Source organism: Micropterus dolomieu, linkage group LG02, assembly GCF_021292245.1.
Source record: "Micropterus dolomieu isolate WLL.071019.BEF.003 ecotype Adirondacks linkage group LG02, ASM2129224v1, whole genome shotgun sequence".
NCBI lineage: Eukaryota > Metazoa > Chordata > Actinopteri > Centrarchiformes > Centrarchidae > Micropterus > Micropterus dolomieu.
In genome coordinates, this window is record NC_060151.1 from 18,934,107 (window position 1) to 18,948,396 (window position 14,290).

The window sequence follows — 14,290 nt, forward strand, 5'->3', positions numbered from 1 at the left end:
ATAGCAGACAGCCGGCAGCCTCTAACATGGATGCAGATGGATGTGAATAATGCATCGGACTTCGGCCTAACGGGCCCGATAAAGTGCTGCTGCGTCAGCCGTAAGCCGGCCATGTCTTTTAGCAAACACACACACGTACACACATTAGAGAGCACGTCCAGAAGCACACATGCATAGTTAGCTGTCCACGCGCAGCCTTTTTCTCCCGCCCACAGTCCTTGCTAACGACACTTCGCCTATCTGTTCGTCTCTGTTTGACTGTAGGTCCCCTAAGTGCAGTCCTTTCAGCTCAGCTAATTTACATTCATATTTAAATACCACATTGAACACTGGCAGCAGTTTTATGGTAAACAGCAACCTTCTGCTATGTCACAAAGCTCATTCCTCTCTTATGGTGGGATCCCTCGTGTGTGTGTGTGTGTGTGTGTGTTTGTTATAGACACCTGTTACATCCTGTCATTTGCCATCATCATGCTAAACACAAGCCTCCACAACCCGAATGTAAAGGACAAGCCTACTGTGGAACGATTCATCTCCATGAACAGAGGAATCAACGATGGAGGAGACTTACCCGAAGACTTGCTCAGGGTCAGTATGGCTTTAAAACTCACTCTGCTGCTCCTGTTATTTCTCCAGTGTCCCTGTGCCTTCCTCTAATCTCAAACCTGCTCTTCATTGTAGAATCTGTATGATAGCATCAAGAATGAGCCTTTCAAAATCCCAGAGGACGATGGCAATGACCTCACACACACTTTCTTCAACCCAGACAGAGAGGGCTGGCTGCTAAAACTCGGTGAGTGACGCAGGAAATACATGTAGACAGTTATTTGGATGCCGAATGAATCGCCAAAAAATTAGTGTGGCAGTGCTGAAAGATTACTTTGTGTTGTGTTTTCATAACAGCATGTATTGGTAGACTATCTCAAAGCTTAAAATCAGCCTGCATAAAGTGATAACCAATGTCTCCCTTGAGGTCGTGTGTGTGTGTGTGTGTGTTAAAGTGTATGCAAGCATGTGTGGATAGGTGTGTGTACACACTTGTCCCGAGACATCTGAAGACATCTCTGCCCGCTTTAATGTATTATGAATATGGCCTTGAGATCAGACCACCACATGTGGAGGCCTTTGAATTATTTAATGCAGGGCAGAGCCGTACACTGACATGCAGAAACATGCACATACTTTGTCCCATTGTAGAAACTCCCAGCAGGCCTTAGAATTTTTTATTAATAAGGGGTGTGTCTATCTATCTATCTCAACATTTATAAAGGCCTTTTTGTGAACGTCTCTTTATTTCTTACTTAAACACATGTTCAAACACACACACACACACACCTGTATCATTACAAATGTTTCGCAGGATGTCAGCTGGTTGTTAAACTGTTCAGTCACTTTACAAGCAGAGAAGCACAACCCTGGACCCCTGGTCTCTCCATCCTCTTTGGTTTCCTCTGAGGTCTCTCTCCGTTGTACAGATTCACAGTAAATTTAATAAACGATGAATGTGCGAAGTGAAATTGAATCTTCTAACCACTGTGAATCTTTACAAACAAATACATCAAGTGAGTGAAGAATTACTTGTTAAGAGTAATTCTTCATTTACTCCAAATTGGCATATTTGAGTAAAACAATCAGGGTGGAAGGTAAATTACTGGACATAACATAAATGGACTGAGGTGAAGGTGATATTTAATGTAGTGCTTTACAGTAGCTGTGGCATTGAGTAGAGCTCCCCCTTGTGGACTGATACAATAACTGCAGATACGTGGAATATGTTGACCCTCATTACAAAATACAGTCCGCTAAAATGAAAGCTGTAAAGCAGTGCATAAAAGCCTCCCTGGAACCAGATTAACAGGACTGTGGTGCAATAATTCCTTATCATTTAATTTGATTTTTTTTCTTTTCCTCTTCGTTTGTTTGTTTGTTTGTTCCCATGATTTTGGCTGTTATCTTTCCTCAGGAGGTATGTACACCTGCTCTTCCCAAACGCTAGTCCATCTCTCAGCTCTCAGGTGCTTTTGGTGGTCCGCCATGCTTTTGTTCTCTTCCTCATTTTATTTATACGTTCACACGGGGGGTGTCTTTTTATTTATTTTTTTCTTCTTTTGTCTGTAGATTTTATTTATTTTTATTTCTTGTCTCCATTGACTCATTTGAACTTCAGATGTTTGTCTGTTCAGTCTCTCATTGAGCTGGTGGTTTGTCCACGCTCTTTAATCTCTGTGGTTGGTTGCCGGGCCGGTCACCGGGTTCATTTGCCGCCCCGTGGGCTCGGCTCGGGGAGCTGATGCTTTGTGACCACTCTACTGAGCAGTTTGATCCTCTTTTCTCTGTATGCTGTGGTGGTCACTCTCTTTGATCTGTTTTTTTTTTTTTTTTTTTTGGAAGCTGCAATATACCTTCTTTCCGTACAGCGAGCACAACAATGGACTTTTGCTTGACTCTCTAAATTGATCATGAACCCATTTACCCATTGGCCTATTGTGTTTTGCGCTGGTTGCATGGAAAGGGAATACTGCACCTTTTCAACAATGTGGCTCTGCTCTCCTTATCTTATGCTGTAAATGGATCTGAAAGGTAACAGCGTGGCTGCGGCCCGGTGTGGTGCTAGACCGGACCGGACCAAACTGTGGGAGAGAAGCATGGGCAGAGGAGTGTGCCGAAAGGGAATCAGGCATGGTTCAATAGATATGCTTAATATATACTTAAAGTGCACATGGTTAATAGTTTTACTGTGCATATTTGTAATTAATGCATTTTTTTCCTGTTAATTACAAAATAAGAGCCCTTGTGTTGGTGCAATACAAAAAAAGAATCCATTAAGTAAGAAGAGAGCCACTTGCTAAAAGAAATCATAAAACTGATTTGCAATATACGATATGATTTACAAGGAAATGTGTTCCCTCCTAACCTCTACTCGCCCAGCCTCCCACAGTCCCGTCTTGCATGGGTGCCGCCCTCCACTCAGCTCCGCTCCGGCCTAGCACCGTCCACACACCTCTGCAAAATCTGCTGGGGCGTCCCTCCTCGTCCCAGACATTCTTGCACGGGAGGAGGTCATCTCTCTTCCTTGTAGTGGAGGGAACTGACATGACCACGAAAACCAGTCGCAGCCTCCAGCCAACCCAATCGACTCTCGGGCCGCCAGCTGTGTGATTCTGCCATCGCGTCTGTGTTTTCTGTTTGTCTGCTTATTTGTTGCAACACGTTGACGAGTCGAGATGCGGCGAGGGGCTCTCCATCGCTGCCTGTCGAGTGACACGTGCCAATGGCGTCTGTAGATTATAACAAGCATAGAAAGAGTTTGACCTATCATGATGTCTGTGATATGATGGGAGATCATATACAGTGCAGTGCTGTTATATGATAATACAAGTGTGTTCTACATGTTTGTTTATAAACAACCTCTAAGTCTCTTTGATTCTGGTACATGGGTTTTACGATGCAGCTTTTTACTAACATTGGTGGTGGGACAGCCTAGTCTAGATGAGGCTTAGGTCTTCAATTTCCCCCCAACACTAGCTAGACACTGCTCCTATACAACTGAGAGGCTGTTTAACAAAGCCAAAACAGGAAATTCAAGTCTGAGATGCCTGTAGAGAAGCCGAGCATTGCTCTAGGCGCTGAGCTTCCTGCCCTCCTCAGTTTGTTGGCATCCCATCCTCCCAGAGCGAGGCTGCCATCTGCTACTGTGATCAGGTTTCCCCTCACAGGAAGTGTGGGTGAAAGAGGGGGTCAGAGGTCAGCTACAGATCAGTGAGCGCAGAGTTAACCAGAGAGCCCCCACTGGGCATGAAAGAGAACTTAATCCTCATCCCTCCTTACTTTCCAATTTCAGCCCTCATTTAGTGACTGGAGCGCTATACCATATATCTGTCTTCTAGTAACTTCATTTGGACGGTAATTCATTAAGTCTAGTGAGTGCAAAGCACATAGATCTATCAATACTGGCTTTCCAGACTTACTCCTCTGAGACAGCAAGTGAGGAGAGTTTCTAAAAGCACCAAGACATTTATTGAGACATGAAGTTTTATCATATAGCATCTTCACATCAGAGTCCTCCAAGTAGCCTTATTATGGCTATTTGGGATTTAATTGTTAAGTAGCCAGTTCCTGGTATTAAAATTGAGGTGTGAAGAATTCTTAAAACAAATACAATGGAAAAGGAACAAGTGGTTATAAAGTCATGAAAAATACCCAGAGAGCTGAAGGCTATGCAGCTGTAGTGATGGTGAGCGCATGGTGCGATGGTGGATCAGGGTGATTAGCAGGATGTTCTGGGTAAAAAGGAGCCGTCATCTGTCTGTCTGCCCATACATCTGTCTGCCTGTCTGCTGCTCGACGTGATGCTTTGGTGCTCGTTTCTCTCACTCTCTCTCTTGCTGAGCCTCTCTGACGCTGGCTGTTTGCTCCACAGGGGGACGAGTTAAAACCTGGAAGAGGAGGTGGTTCATCCTCACAGACAACTGTCTGTACTACTTTGAGTACACAACAGTGAGTACAGCTTAGTGTCCCAGTGGAGACGCCCCACACGGTCTGTTATTGTTCCTTGTGCACCACGCTCATGTTTTGTATTTGTACAGGACAAGGAGCCCAGAGGAATCATCCCACTGGAGAACCTGAGCATCAAGGAGGTGGAGGATAAGAAGCCTGTAAGTGCAGCTCCCTCTACTGGTTTATTATGTGATTACACACAGTAAGTGCAGAGCTGGGATTTGGATTTTACTACAACAAAAAAGATAAATATAGACGCATCATAACTTACTTGATAATTACTTGATTTGGCTTAAATAAATCTACAGACAGTTGCTTGACAGGTAGTTGCATTTGTATTGAAGCCCTCACAACATCATTATATGGCACAGTATACAGAGGTGAACAGCACACCCTCGAGTGATTTATAAATCTAAACAGTGTACACATATGGAATTGTTTAGATTGTTATTTTTAATAATAACATTTTTTAAGGCATTATACTATAATTTCTAACCTCTGTCCATTTCTGCAGAACTGCTTTGAGCTGTTCATTCCTGACAACAAAGACCAGGTGATCAAAGCGTGCAAGACTGAGGCCGATGGACGCGTCGTGGAGGGCAACCACACCTTCTACCGTATCTCTGCCCCCACTGCTGAGGAAAAAGAGGAATGGATGAACAGCATCAAGTAAATGTTTTTTTTTTTCATTCACTTCTCAAAGCCTCAGTATGATGCAGTGTATGTTTGTAACTTAAATGTAATGCTCATCTCTGTAGGACTGGAGATTACAAAGTCACTATTTATTTATTTTACTTGGATTTGTTATACAAAAGAGAAAAAAGTTTTGAAACCACAGCTCCCATAATTTGTGGGACGTAAACACATCCAAGTGTAATGTTGCCATGGAGTCAGTTAGTTAGCTGTAGCTACAACTTGAGGCATGAAGTGAGATTTCTGATATGATAAGTGGATTTAGTGACTTTTAGTGTAGGTCATACCAAATCTAAAAATGTGTTTCATCGCCGTGTTCAGAGATGACTCTGAGATTGTTGACTCAGAGTTACTGCAGTTCACTTCTCGCAGCATCTTTGCCTCCTCCTTCCTCCTCTTAAGAGTTGAAGAGGTGGTTTTCAGTTTGAAAACCTCTGCTGTAGGTTTTTACTGTTACACCTAAAAATACCTAAAGGATTTCAATTTGAGACAGTTATGTTAAACTGATTTTCATGTTGTCCCCCACACTTCCACAAGTTGTTTCCTGCTGCTGCAGACGCCGATCACTGTAGTTGACTGTAAATGAGGTCCTCCTGTGATCAGCTGCTGAGCATTTAGTAATAAGAAGGAAAAAAATGAGGGTTGGCATTGGAAATAGTATTTTTACAATCTCATTTGACATTTATCACACTCATAAATTCTAAGAATGTTTGAAATAAAAACTGGAAAAATGAGCCCTTACTTAGATGTAAACGCACCATGTCTTTATAGGACCATATGAGTGCAGCAATTTGCACAATTATGCCATTATGCTTCTCTCACTGACATTTCCCTCTACGTCTGTGTGCACAGAGCTGCCATCAGCAGGGACCCCTTTTACGAGATGCTGGCAGCCAGGAAGAAGAAGGTGTCGTCCATGAAGAGGCACTAGAGCTGCTCCGCGCTCCCAATGTTGCACTTGACAGAGCAGGGGGTCTGGGTTATCTGCTCGCCCTGTCTGGGCTGGTGCAGAGGCCACGGTTGAGGTCTGCTTCAGACCTCTCCAGGGGATTTCTGCAGGACACATACTAGGTCTGGCTTTGGGACTCTACAGGCCAGAAAACAGGAAGCATGCTGGGGTTTCTAGATAACAGTCAGGGCCAAAGCCTCCTCTAACCTCCTGTCTGAATGTCTCTTTTTCTCTCAGCTTTGTCTGTGCTCTCTGTCTATGAGGCTGTTAGGGAATCTTGCTGTGTAACTTTGCAAAATCTCCTTCGAATATGCTTTAAAAAAAACACACACAATTCTCAGATACATTGCACACATAGACAACGTGCATACACTCGTGCAGTCCCCCGTTACACACATTGTTTAAACTCAGCAGGTCTGACAGAGTGTGGCACCCCAACCAAAATATTCCTCGCTTTCCGAAAGAAAAGACCTTTTCTGATGTGCTTTAACATGTAAGGGTCATACGTGTCTATTTTTACAGTGTTTACTGTCGATATTCCTCTGAAGTCTTTTGCGTTTGTTTGCTTTTGTATATAAAAAAAGGGTGTGGGGAGGGGGGCGGATGTGGGAGGGATTTGCCAAGTGTAAGTGATTTTATAGAAGAAAAAAACAAACAAGAACTGAAAAAAAAACGAAGAGTTGCCACTCAGGAGATTGTTACGATGTTCTGAAACTTTCCATGGCGGCGGCGACAACACGGCAGCCATGTGAGGAATGAAAGCCTCATCTGTGTCCCGGACTGAACTGTTTTTGCAAATGTGAAGCTGTAGTGGGAGACATTGCTGCAGATGAGTCTGCTTGTCTGGACAGGGTCTCAGTCTTGGGTCTGGCTCTCGCTGTTCATTTCCTGAAGGTCCTGGAGAGATGCATCCCGGGGATTAATGTCTTTTTTTTATTTTTCTTTTATTTATTTTTTTAAATGGACGAGCGTTTATCATCCTGAGCTTCTTTTTGAGCTCTTAGATTGTCTGGAAATTACAGGAGGTGTCCCCCTTTTATCTTTTTTCTTTTTTTTTTTTTTTTTTTTTTTTTCCTCAATTGTCTCAAACACCAGACCACTTTCTGTCATTGTATTATATAAAAAGCAATTTAAATGTTAGTTACTTTACTGCTGCACAGTGCCTGGCGCTCTAGATAAAATGTGATAAGTAAAGCTGCTGGTTAGCGACATTATTTCAGTTTTCTTCTCCCAGTTGAACAACATTTAATCTTTTTTTCCTGCCTGTCATAAACTTTTTCTTTGTGGAATGTTACCAAATGGATGGTAAAACAAATTACATTTCATTCTCAGCCCAACCTCATTGATCATTGTACAATGCTGTGTGCTTCAGGTTATGTGTAAGACATAATAATATATGACGTTGTTGTAGAGGCAAATAAATCTGTGGGCCACTGAAGCGATGCCTGGAAAAAGAATGGGTTGTCCGCTGTCTCAGGATCCACAGTGTGATGTGAAACAATACAAAACTACTTGTTGTATGAGGAATGTACTGCGGTGAACCAAAGGATGAAGGGGAAGGATGGCTGATTGGTCACTCTGAGGCAGTGACATGTCATCTTGTCAAATAGCAAAAACTGCATTGAGGTACAAACAAATGCGGTCTGAGTTGTGCATCAAGCAGTTGTCTTTTCTACTTTTGTCTAAAGTCGTCTCTCTTCTCTCCTCTGTGCCTGCTCGTCATTATCCTTACTCCCTGTTCTCTTCCTCTCTCCTTCTCTCAGTGCACTAAACTTAGAGAAATAAGGAAAAATGCAAAACAATCATAATTCTAGACAGTATTGGTTTATTTATCAAACTTGTACATACTTAAATGTATAGTGGGTAATTTGTCTTTATTTTGTTTCTTATTAGTTGTGCCATTTTCTTTTGTTATTCAGTTCAATTATGTTTGATTTGAGGTTTTTATCATTACCATTTAATCAAGCTGAAATAAAGACGGATTTGTGACAAAACTGGCTCTGAATGTCTTTTCACACAACTGCATGTGAAGATGAGCTCTTGTTATAGTGTAATCTATCCAGCAGGTGGCAGTATGTGAGAAGGACTGTTGAGGCGTGCTGCTGCAAACAAGGAAATTAAACGTGCATTTTTATGCTGCTTATAAATTACAGCGAAATTGTCATCTTACCAAATCAACCATTAATTAAGTAATGGCGAACGTGCTGCATGTCCATGAATACTGAACTACTTCCATTTGAAGGCTTGAAATTGAATTATTCCCTCTCTGTGTCTATAAGCACACAACTTCCAAAGTTTGCATTACTCCTACCACATTTATCCTCTATGGGGGGAAGAACAACCCAATCTACAGTTACTGTTTAAATCCACACTTTATTTACAGCATCATATCTTTTCACAAGCTTGCTTTTAAAGTATTTATGGCACAAACGTCGGGGCAGCAGGGAAAGGTCGATATTTACAAGTGAGTATGTATCATATTAAATGATGCCTGGAAATGCAATCAATAGAAATGACTTTTTCTCAATGGAACGGGCATGCAGGAAACTGCAGGGCATGTTTGTAGTTATCAGCATGAAGACTAAAATAAAGCTGGAAATACACATCCACAGGCGTTTTCAGATTTCTGTCAATGTCTACTGAGCTTGATTCGATATTATAGATTATATTAAATGACTGTGAAAAAGAAAATTGCCTCAAGTGTAAATATTTTTTCTATTGTATTTCTAATGTAAAAAAATGGATACAAATGTGCTTTTCAGCATCTTATGTGTGTAACTTGCAAAGACAGAGGAGACAGTCATTCATTTCACTTTTAGTGACAAATCAGCTTCAGTCCCAGTGGAATGTTCACTGTACATGCTAAATTGTACTGACATGTACACTGCAGTTTTAGAGTTGCAGAGTCCCATGGGTAATATTGAGCAGGTAGTAGTAAGTACAGTGGTAAAGTAAAACTGTCTAGGGGTTTTAAAGGCAAATGAATACCTGCATTTATTCATGTTGGGACGTGTTTATCTGAGCTGCAAAAGGCAAGAAAACCAGTGAGGATTGCTATCAAGAACCCTTTGATCTGAGAAAGATTAAATTTTTTTTTTTTCAGCTAACCTAAAATATACCCAAATTCAAGGCTAAATGGACTGGGTGTTTGTTTGCATGACATTTTGCTCTGGGCCACAGCCTGCAGTGTTTTGGGTTACAAATTCTGAAATAATTTGTTCCAGATGGGCATTGAAAAGAAATAGCCTAATACAAACAAGACGTTTGCAAAACAACATTCTTGCTTTGCATCTTTGCATTTTGATATTAAATAGATTTTATCTGAAAGTACAAAGAATCAAATTTGCAGTCAAACAATATTTTGCACCGCTGCTGTAAAACAGCAGATAATGACGTTTTTGAGAATTACAGAGCAGGGCCAAGGAGGTGACCCTGACTGATGGGAAATGAGAGACACGTTGCCACGGCGAAGAAGAAAAAAAAGTTTGAGAATGTGTGGTGGTGGTGGTGAAGCAGCAGCAGCAGCAGCAGCAGCAGCAGCAGGGAAGTCTTTGTTTTTCACCATTTGTGCTGTTCTTCACTTCTCGTATTTGTCACTGCAGCGCGGATAGGTAGGCACATGAAAAGACATAAGCACAAGTTGTTGTACATCTTTTTTTTGTGTGAGATTGAGGTTTGTGTGTGAGAGAAGGGGAACATGATATACTATACAGTGGGGGGGGTTCTTCAGTCCTGACCCAGAATGAGTTAAGAGGGAACAATAGGTGGAGGGTGTAAGCACTGTACAGAAAGGAGATCCTTGGAACAAACTATACCGAGAGGGTTTTATCAAGGTCAAATATTTTTCTGATAAACACAATATAAAATGGCACAGCTCTGTATAACCGAACTGACCTCATTGCACTAAAACACACCAGACCACACCTCTCAGTCATGCTGTCATGTCAGGCCTGCTTGGTGAATTCACTTAGGCCTATCTGTGGTTATGCTGATGGAGTGGGGAAAGGCCAGCAGCTCTCACAGGCCATGCAGCGGGATCCTCCATCTCCTTCAGTAAGTGGAGACATGTGAGGCTCCAATTAGGCCCAGACGGTTTCCCAGAAGCGCTGGAGGCCTCCCCCTGCCTCTCAGCCCACCGTGGTGGGAGAAGGGTGCACCCCACGGTGTCCGGACCTGACCTCAGCTGGCATGAGAAGAACCCTTTTTTCTCGTACGTGCTCACGCAGCTAAAGAATCTTTCACACAAACGCTGCCGTGCAAACTTAAATACAACGCAGCCTGGTGGACATTTTTCGCGCAAGCCAGTTCACAGCTGCAGAATTTGCTTCAACAGGTTTCTCTGTTTCTCGGTTTTGCACACAATTACTGAGTTAATCTACGCAGGGTGGTGCTTTGAAGTCGATATTTCAGGGCTAAAAACTGTCAGTCATGTGAGTAACATTGTTCTTGGACAACAAAAAGACGAGCGTCCCATCAGAACATCAGAACATTATACACAGACGGACTGGGGAAAAGCTTAACTGGTACTTAAATCTTTTGAGAGAGGCCTACGTGCAAATACTTCAGGGGCTGTGCTGACAGATGTATTGTTGCTTTACTGGAAGAAGAAAAATCACTTCAGGAATCTCCTGCTCTGCTGAGGGACACTGCATTTATCCTCGGGGCAGGATTTCTGAGAAAGGGAGTTAAAAAATAACAGCCACAGCACCCTTCCCCCAATCCACTATCTCTCTCGCTCTCCTGCCTGCCGCACACTCATATAACCACGCATATACTGTATTCATAGTAGGCTACATCGCAGCATCTTAGTGATGAGAGGTTATAACAGTGATAGTAAAAAGCAGTAACGATCTGGCTTGTGTCCAGTGCGGGGAAACACTGCCAGGATGTAGAATATGCTGTGATATATTATTTCAGTTCAACATATTTTCCCACAAACATGCAGTTGTTTGAAAATTTCCCGCATATAAAATCCTGCAAAACATCTAATTAAAACTGGCTGGAGCAGAAATAAAAATGAAGATCTATGGCTATTTTTTTTTTAAAACATTAAAATGGTGAAAAAACGGGGCAGCTGTTGTTTCCTGTTCATTTTGTTGTGTATTAATAACTTTAGGCCTGTGTTTCTTTTCATATCAAATGCAATTTTCCTAAAAGCAAGTGCTGCAGTTCTTCCTCTTAAAATCTAAGAAGGTCCCTTATTCCCTTAACCCTCCCATATACTATATCACATACGTGATATAGTATAGGGGAGTGTTAAGGGGAAAATAGTGTTGACCCAGTGACCCAGTTATTTATGATAAACTTCAACTGTGGCTAAGAAAAGGTGTAAGTGTAAACGATTAAACAGATAGATAGTGCAGTAACCACAGTTACAAGCATTCTTGGATCACACCTGAGAATCTAAGTATTTGTTCCTGACTGTAATCAGTTTCAATGAATCCAATTTGACTCAATAGAATCGAGTTGAGAGATAGTCGCTGTCTGAGTGCCACACAAATTAGATTTACTGGAAAAAAGAATCAACTTTTTTTCCTGTGTACAGATTTTTTGGGAGTGAGCTTGCTTATGCAGGGCCTTGAGAATTACTGTGTGAACAAGACAGAAGGTTGTTTGTCCCAGTGGGAAAATGGTAGGCCCCTATTGTGGGATTTTTATGCACATTCATTGAGCTGTGTGTGGCTCTCATTCTGGGAAACGCAGTAGTTTGTGTGAAAAGAGGCACATGTTTCCCCCCTGAGACTTTTGACGATTTATCTCATGCCTTAATGGAGCATCCTGTACAGTGTAACTATCTCATTTTTTGATTGCAGCTCATTGTGCAGCTTAATCATTACATGTAGCCTTGCAGAAATCTCAGATGAGAACTGCTGCGATTGCTGGAACAGGCCGATTGTTTGTTTACATGCAGGTGGAAGGCTGGGACAGACTGTACCCTCCTTCCAAGATTTCCAGCTAAGACCGGGAAAAAGAGGGAAAAGGAGGCTGTGGTTTGGAGCTGGCTCCAGAAGAATTTCCTGTCTACAGGGAGGGCCCAGCAAGAGGTAGACAAAAGGAAATGCCTTGAAAAGAGAGAGAGAGAGAGAGAGAGAGAGAGAGAGAGAGAGACCTGCAGTGCTCCTTTCTAACCTCCGATCCAGGACCAGCCAACTGCAGCACTCATATGTTTTAATTATTGTGATTAACGCCTTTATTATGCTTAGAAAATACTCAAAAGCTGCAGTATTTAAGGGTCAGAGTCAAAGTAAAAGAGAACCCACTGAGCTCCGTTATGTGAAGCCTGCAGTCAGAATACATATCTGAAATATGTAGGAAAGGCTGTGGGGACAGGAGCTCACTCTGGTCTGTCAGCTGCTGTTTGCAGAGGTTACCCCAAAGTGCAGGAGTTTCACATCTATGATGAAAGGCAGAGAGAGAACAATTGAATTATTGCGGGTCGGTTGCCTGAGAAACAAAGAGCTGTGAAAGGAGAAGAAATGCATATATGCTGACCGATGATGCAGCTGCAATTTTATGAGAAGCTATATAAAAACAGGAAACAGTCACAGATGATGGCTGAGAAGATGAAAGAGCGCCCCTGGAACTCACTCTAGCAGAACTCCGAACAGAAACACACCTGCACCAGTAACAATAGGCTCTATTCAACCCTCCCAATGGCTTGTAGTCACTTTATAGTCCCCTGATATAACTTCATTGTGTCTGCCATGAATGCATTTTGTGCAAGGTCATCGAAGGCCCAGTCACACACACACATGGAGTCATTTAATGATTGGAGGAATAGCTGGTATCAAAGCTTTCCTCTGGGTGACTGATTCATCCTGGGTAGTACCCTTAAACATCTGTGACTGAGTCAGGCCAATGTGGCGTATGAAGGAAAAAAAGAGATTTATCATTGAAGGAAAACAAAACGTGAAATCATCTTCCAGGTAAACCCGCTCTGATCCACTGAAGTGTCCCTGTCGTCGGCCTGGCAGATATCACAGGCCGCTATCAGCACTCTCATCTGGACAATCAACCACAAAACCTGTGTGAACGTTACACATACACACTATCTTTCCGGAAATGTCAGACTTACTGGCACAACTCAGGATCAAGTTACTACAACTGTGTTGTAGAGGAAGTCTGCGTTTGCATGAGTTCATGAGTGTAAACGCATATGGACAGACAGCGTATCGTCCTATTTGCATATGAAAATTGTATGCATGCACGTGCATGTGTGTGTTTGCATGTGCACACACATGCAATGTGCACATGCAGATGTATGTTTTGGCAGCAAGAACTGCTATTATAGTGCAGACAGATTTATTACCCTCTGCCCCATGACATCAGCCAGCTATTTCTGGGGTTTGTGGGAATCAAGTCCATTTTGAAAATCCTGATTATGTCACTGGCTCCGTTTATCTCCAAGCATTTGATACTGATAAAGGGATGGTGGCGGCAGTGGCAGCCGAGCCCAGATAGGCGGGCAGCATCAGATCAATCATATTATCTGCCATGATGCAATCTGAATTTTTAAGGCAGCAGTTGATCATGATCTGGACACTGCCCGATTCAGGGAACGAGACAGATTGCATTCTCCAGATGCAGTGTGTACCATCATGGTGGTATGACCTCACACACTGATTTCCGTTGGAGAGTGCAGAGATGAAAGAGGTGCAGATTGTAAGCCTGCACATGATGGTTTCCTTCAGGGTGTTAATTTGTTTTCCCTCTTGTTTGCACATGACTCATACATTTAAAAATGTATCAACATTCTGGGCAACTCATTTTATGCCGAACTACACTCTCATGCCTGTATGGTAAATGCGAAGTTACAGCTAGCTGCCGGTTAGCTAGCTTAGCAAAGCACAAAGACTGGAAACAGGGGGAAACTGCTAGCATAGCTCCGTCCAATGACAGCAAAAACAACAAGAGGCCGTTTTACAAGCGGTTGTGTGCCAGACTATTTCTTGAAGTTGCTAATGGTTACCTGGCAACTGGTTCTGACCAATCAAAAGTCTGGGGCATAACTCCCCGTAATACAGCAAATCTTTGCTTTTACACTTACTTTTAAGTGAGGATTGAAGCAACAAGATGTAACATGTTAATTAGTGAGCTTTAGAGGTGCAGCTAGGAGGATTTTGTGGACAGAAACAAGCTAACCCCTACTGG

At 42.5% G+C, this 14,290-nt stretch overlaps 1 protein-coding gene across 1 annotated transcript in view; it reads left to right on the forward strand.

Moving 5' to 3' along the window:
* Positions 1-8,133, forward strand: part of cyth1a (cytohesin 1a) — a 27,310-nt gene extending 19,177 nt beyond the window's left edge. Inside the window, exons 10-13 of the mRNA XM_046030126.1 lie at positions 4,421-4,497; positions 4,587-4,655; positions 5,012-5,166; positions 6,043-8,133. Coding sequence (XP_045886082.1) covers positions 4,421-4,497; positions 4,587-4,655; positions 5,012-5,166; positions 6,043-6,121 — 380 coding nt within the window. The 3' untranslated portion in view covers positions 6,122-8,133. The remainder of the gene's footprint in view (positions 1-4,420; positions 4,498-4,586; positions 4,656-5,011; positions 5,167-6,042) is intronic.
* Positions 8,134-14,290: the final 6,157 nt, after the last annotated feature.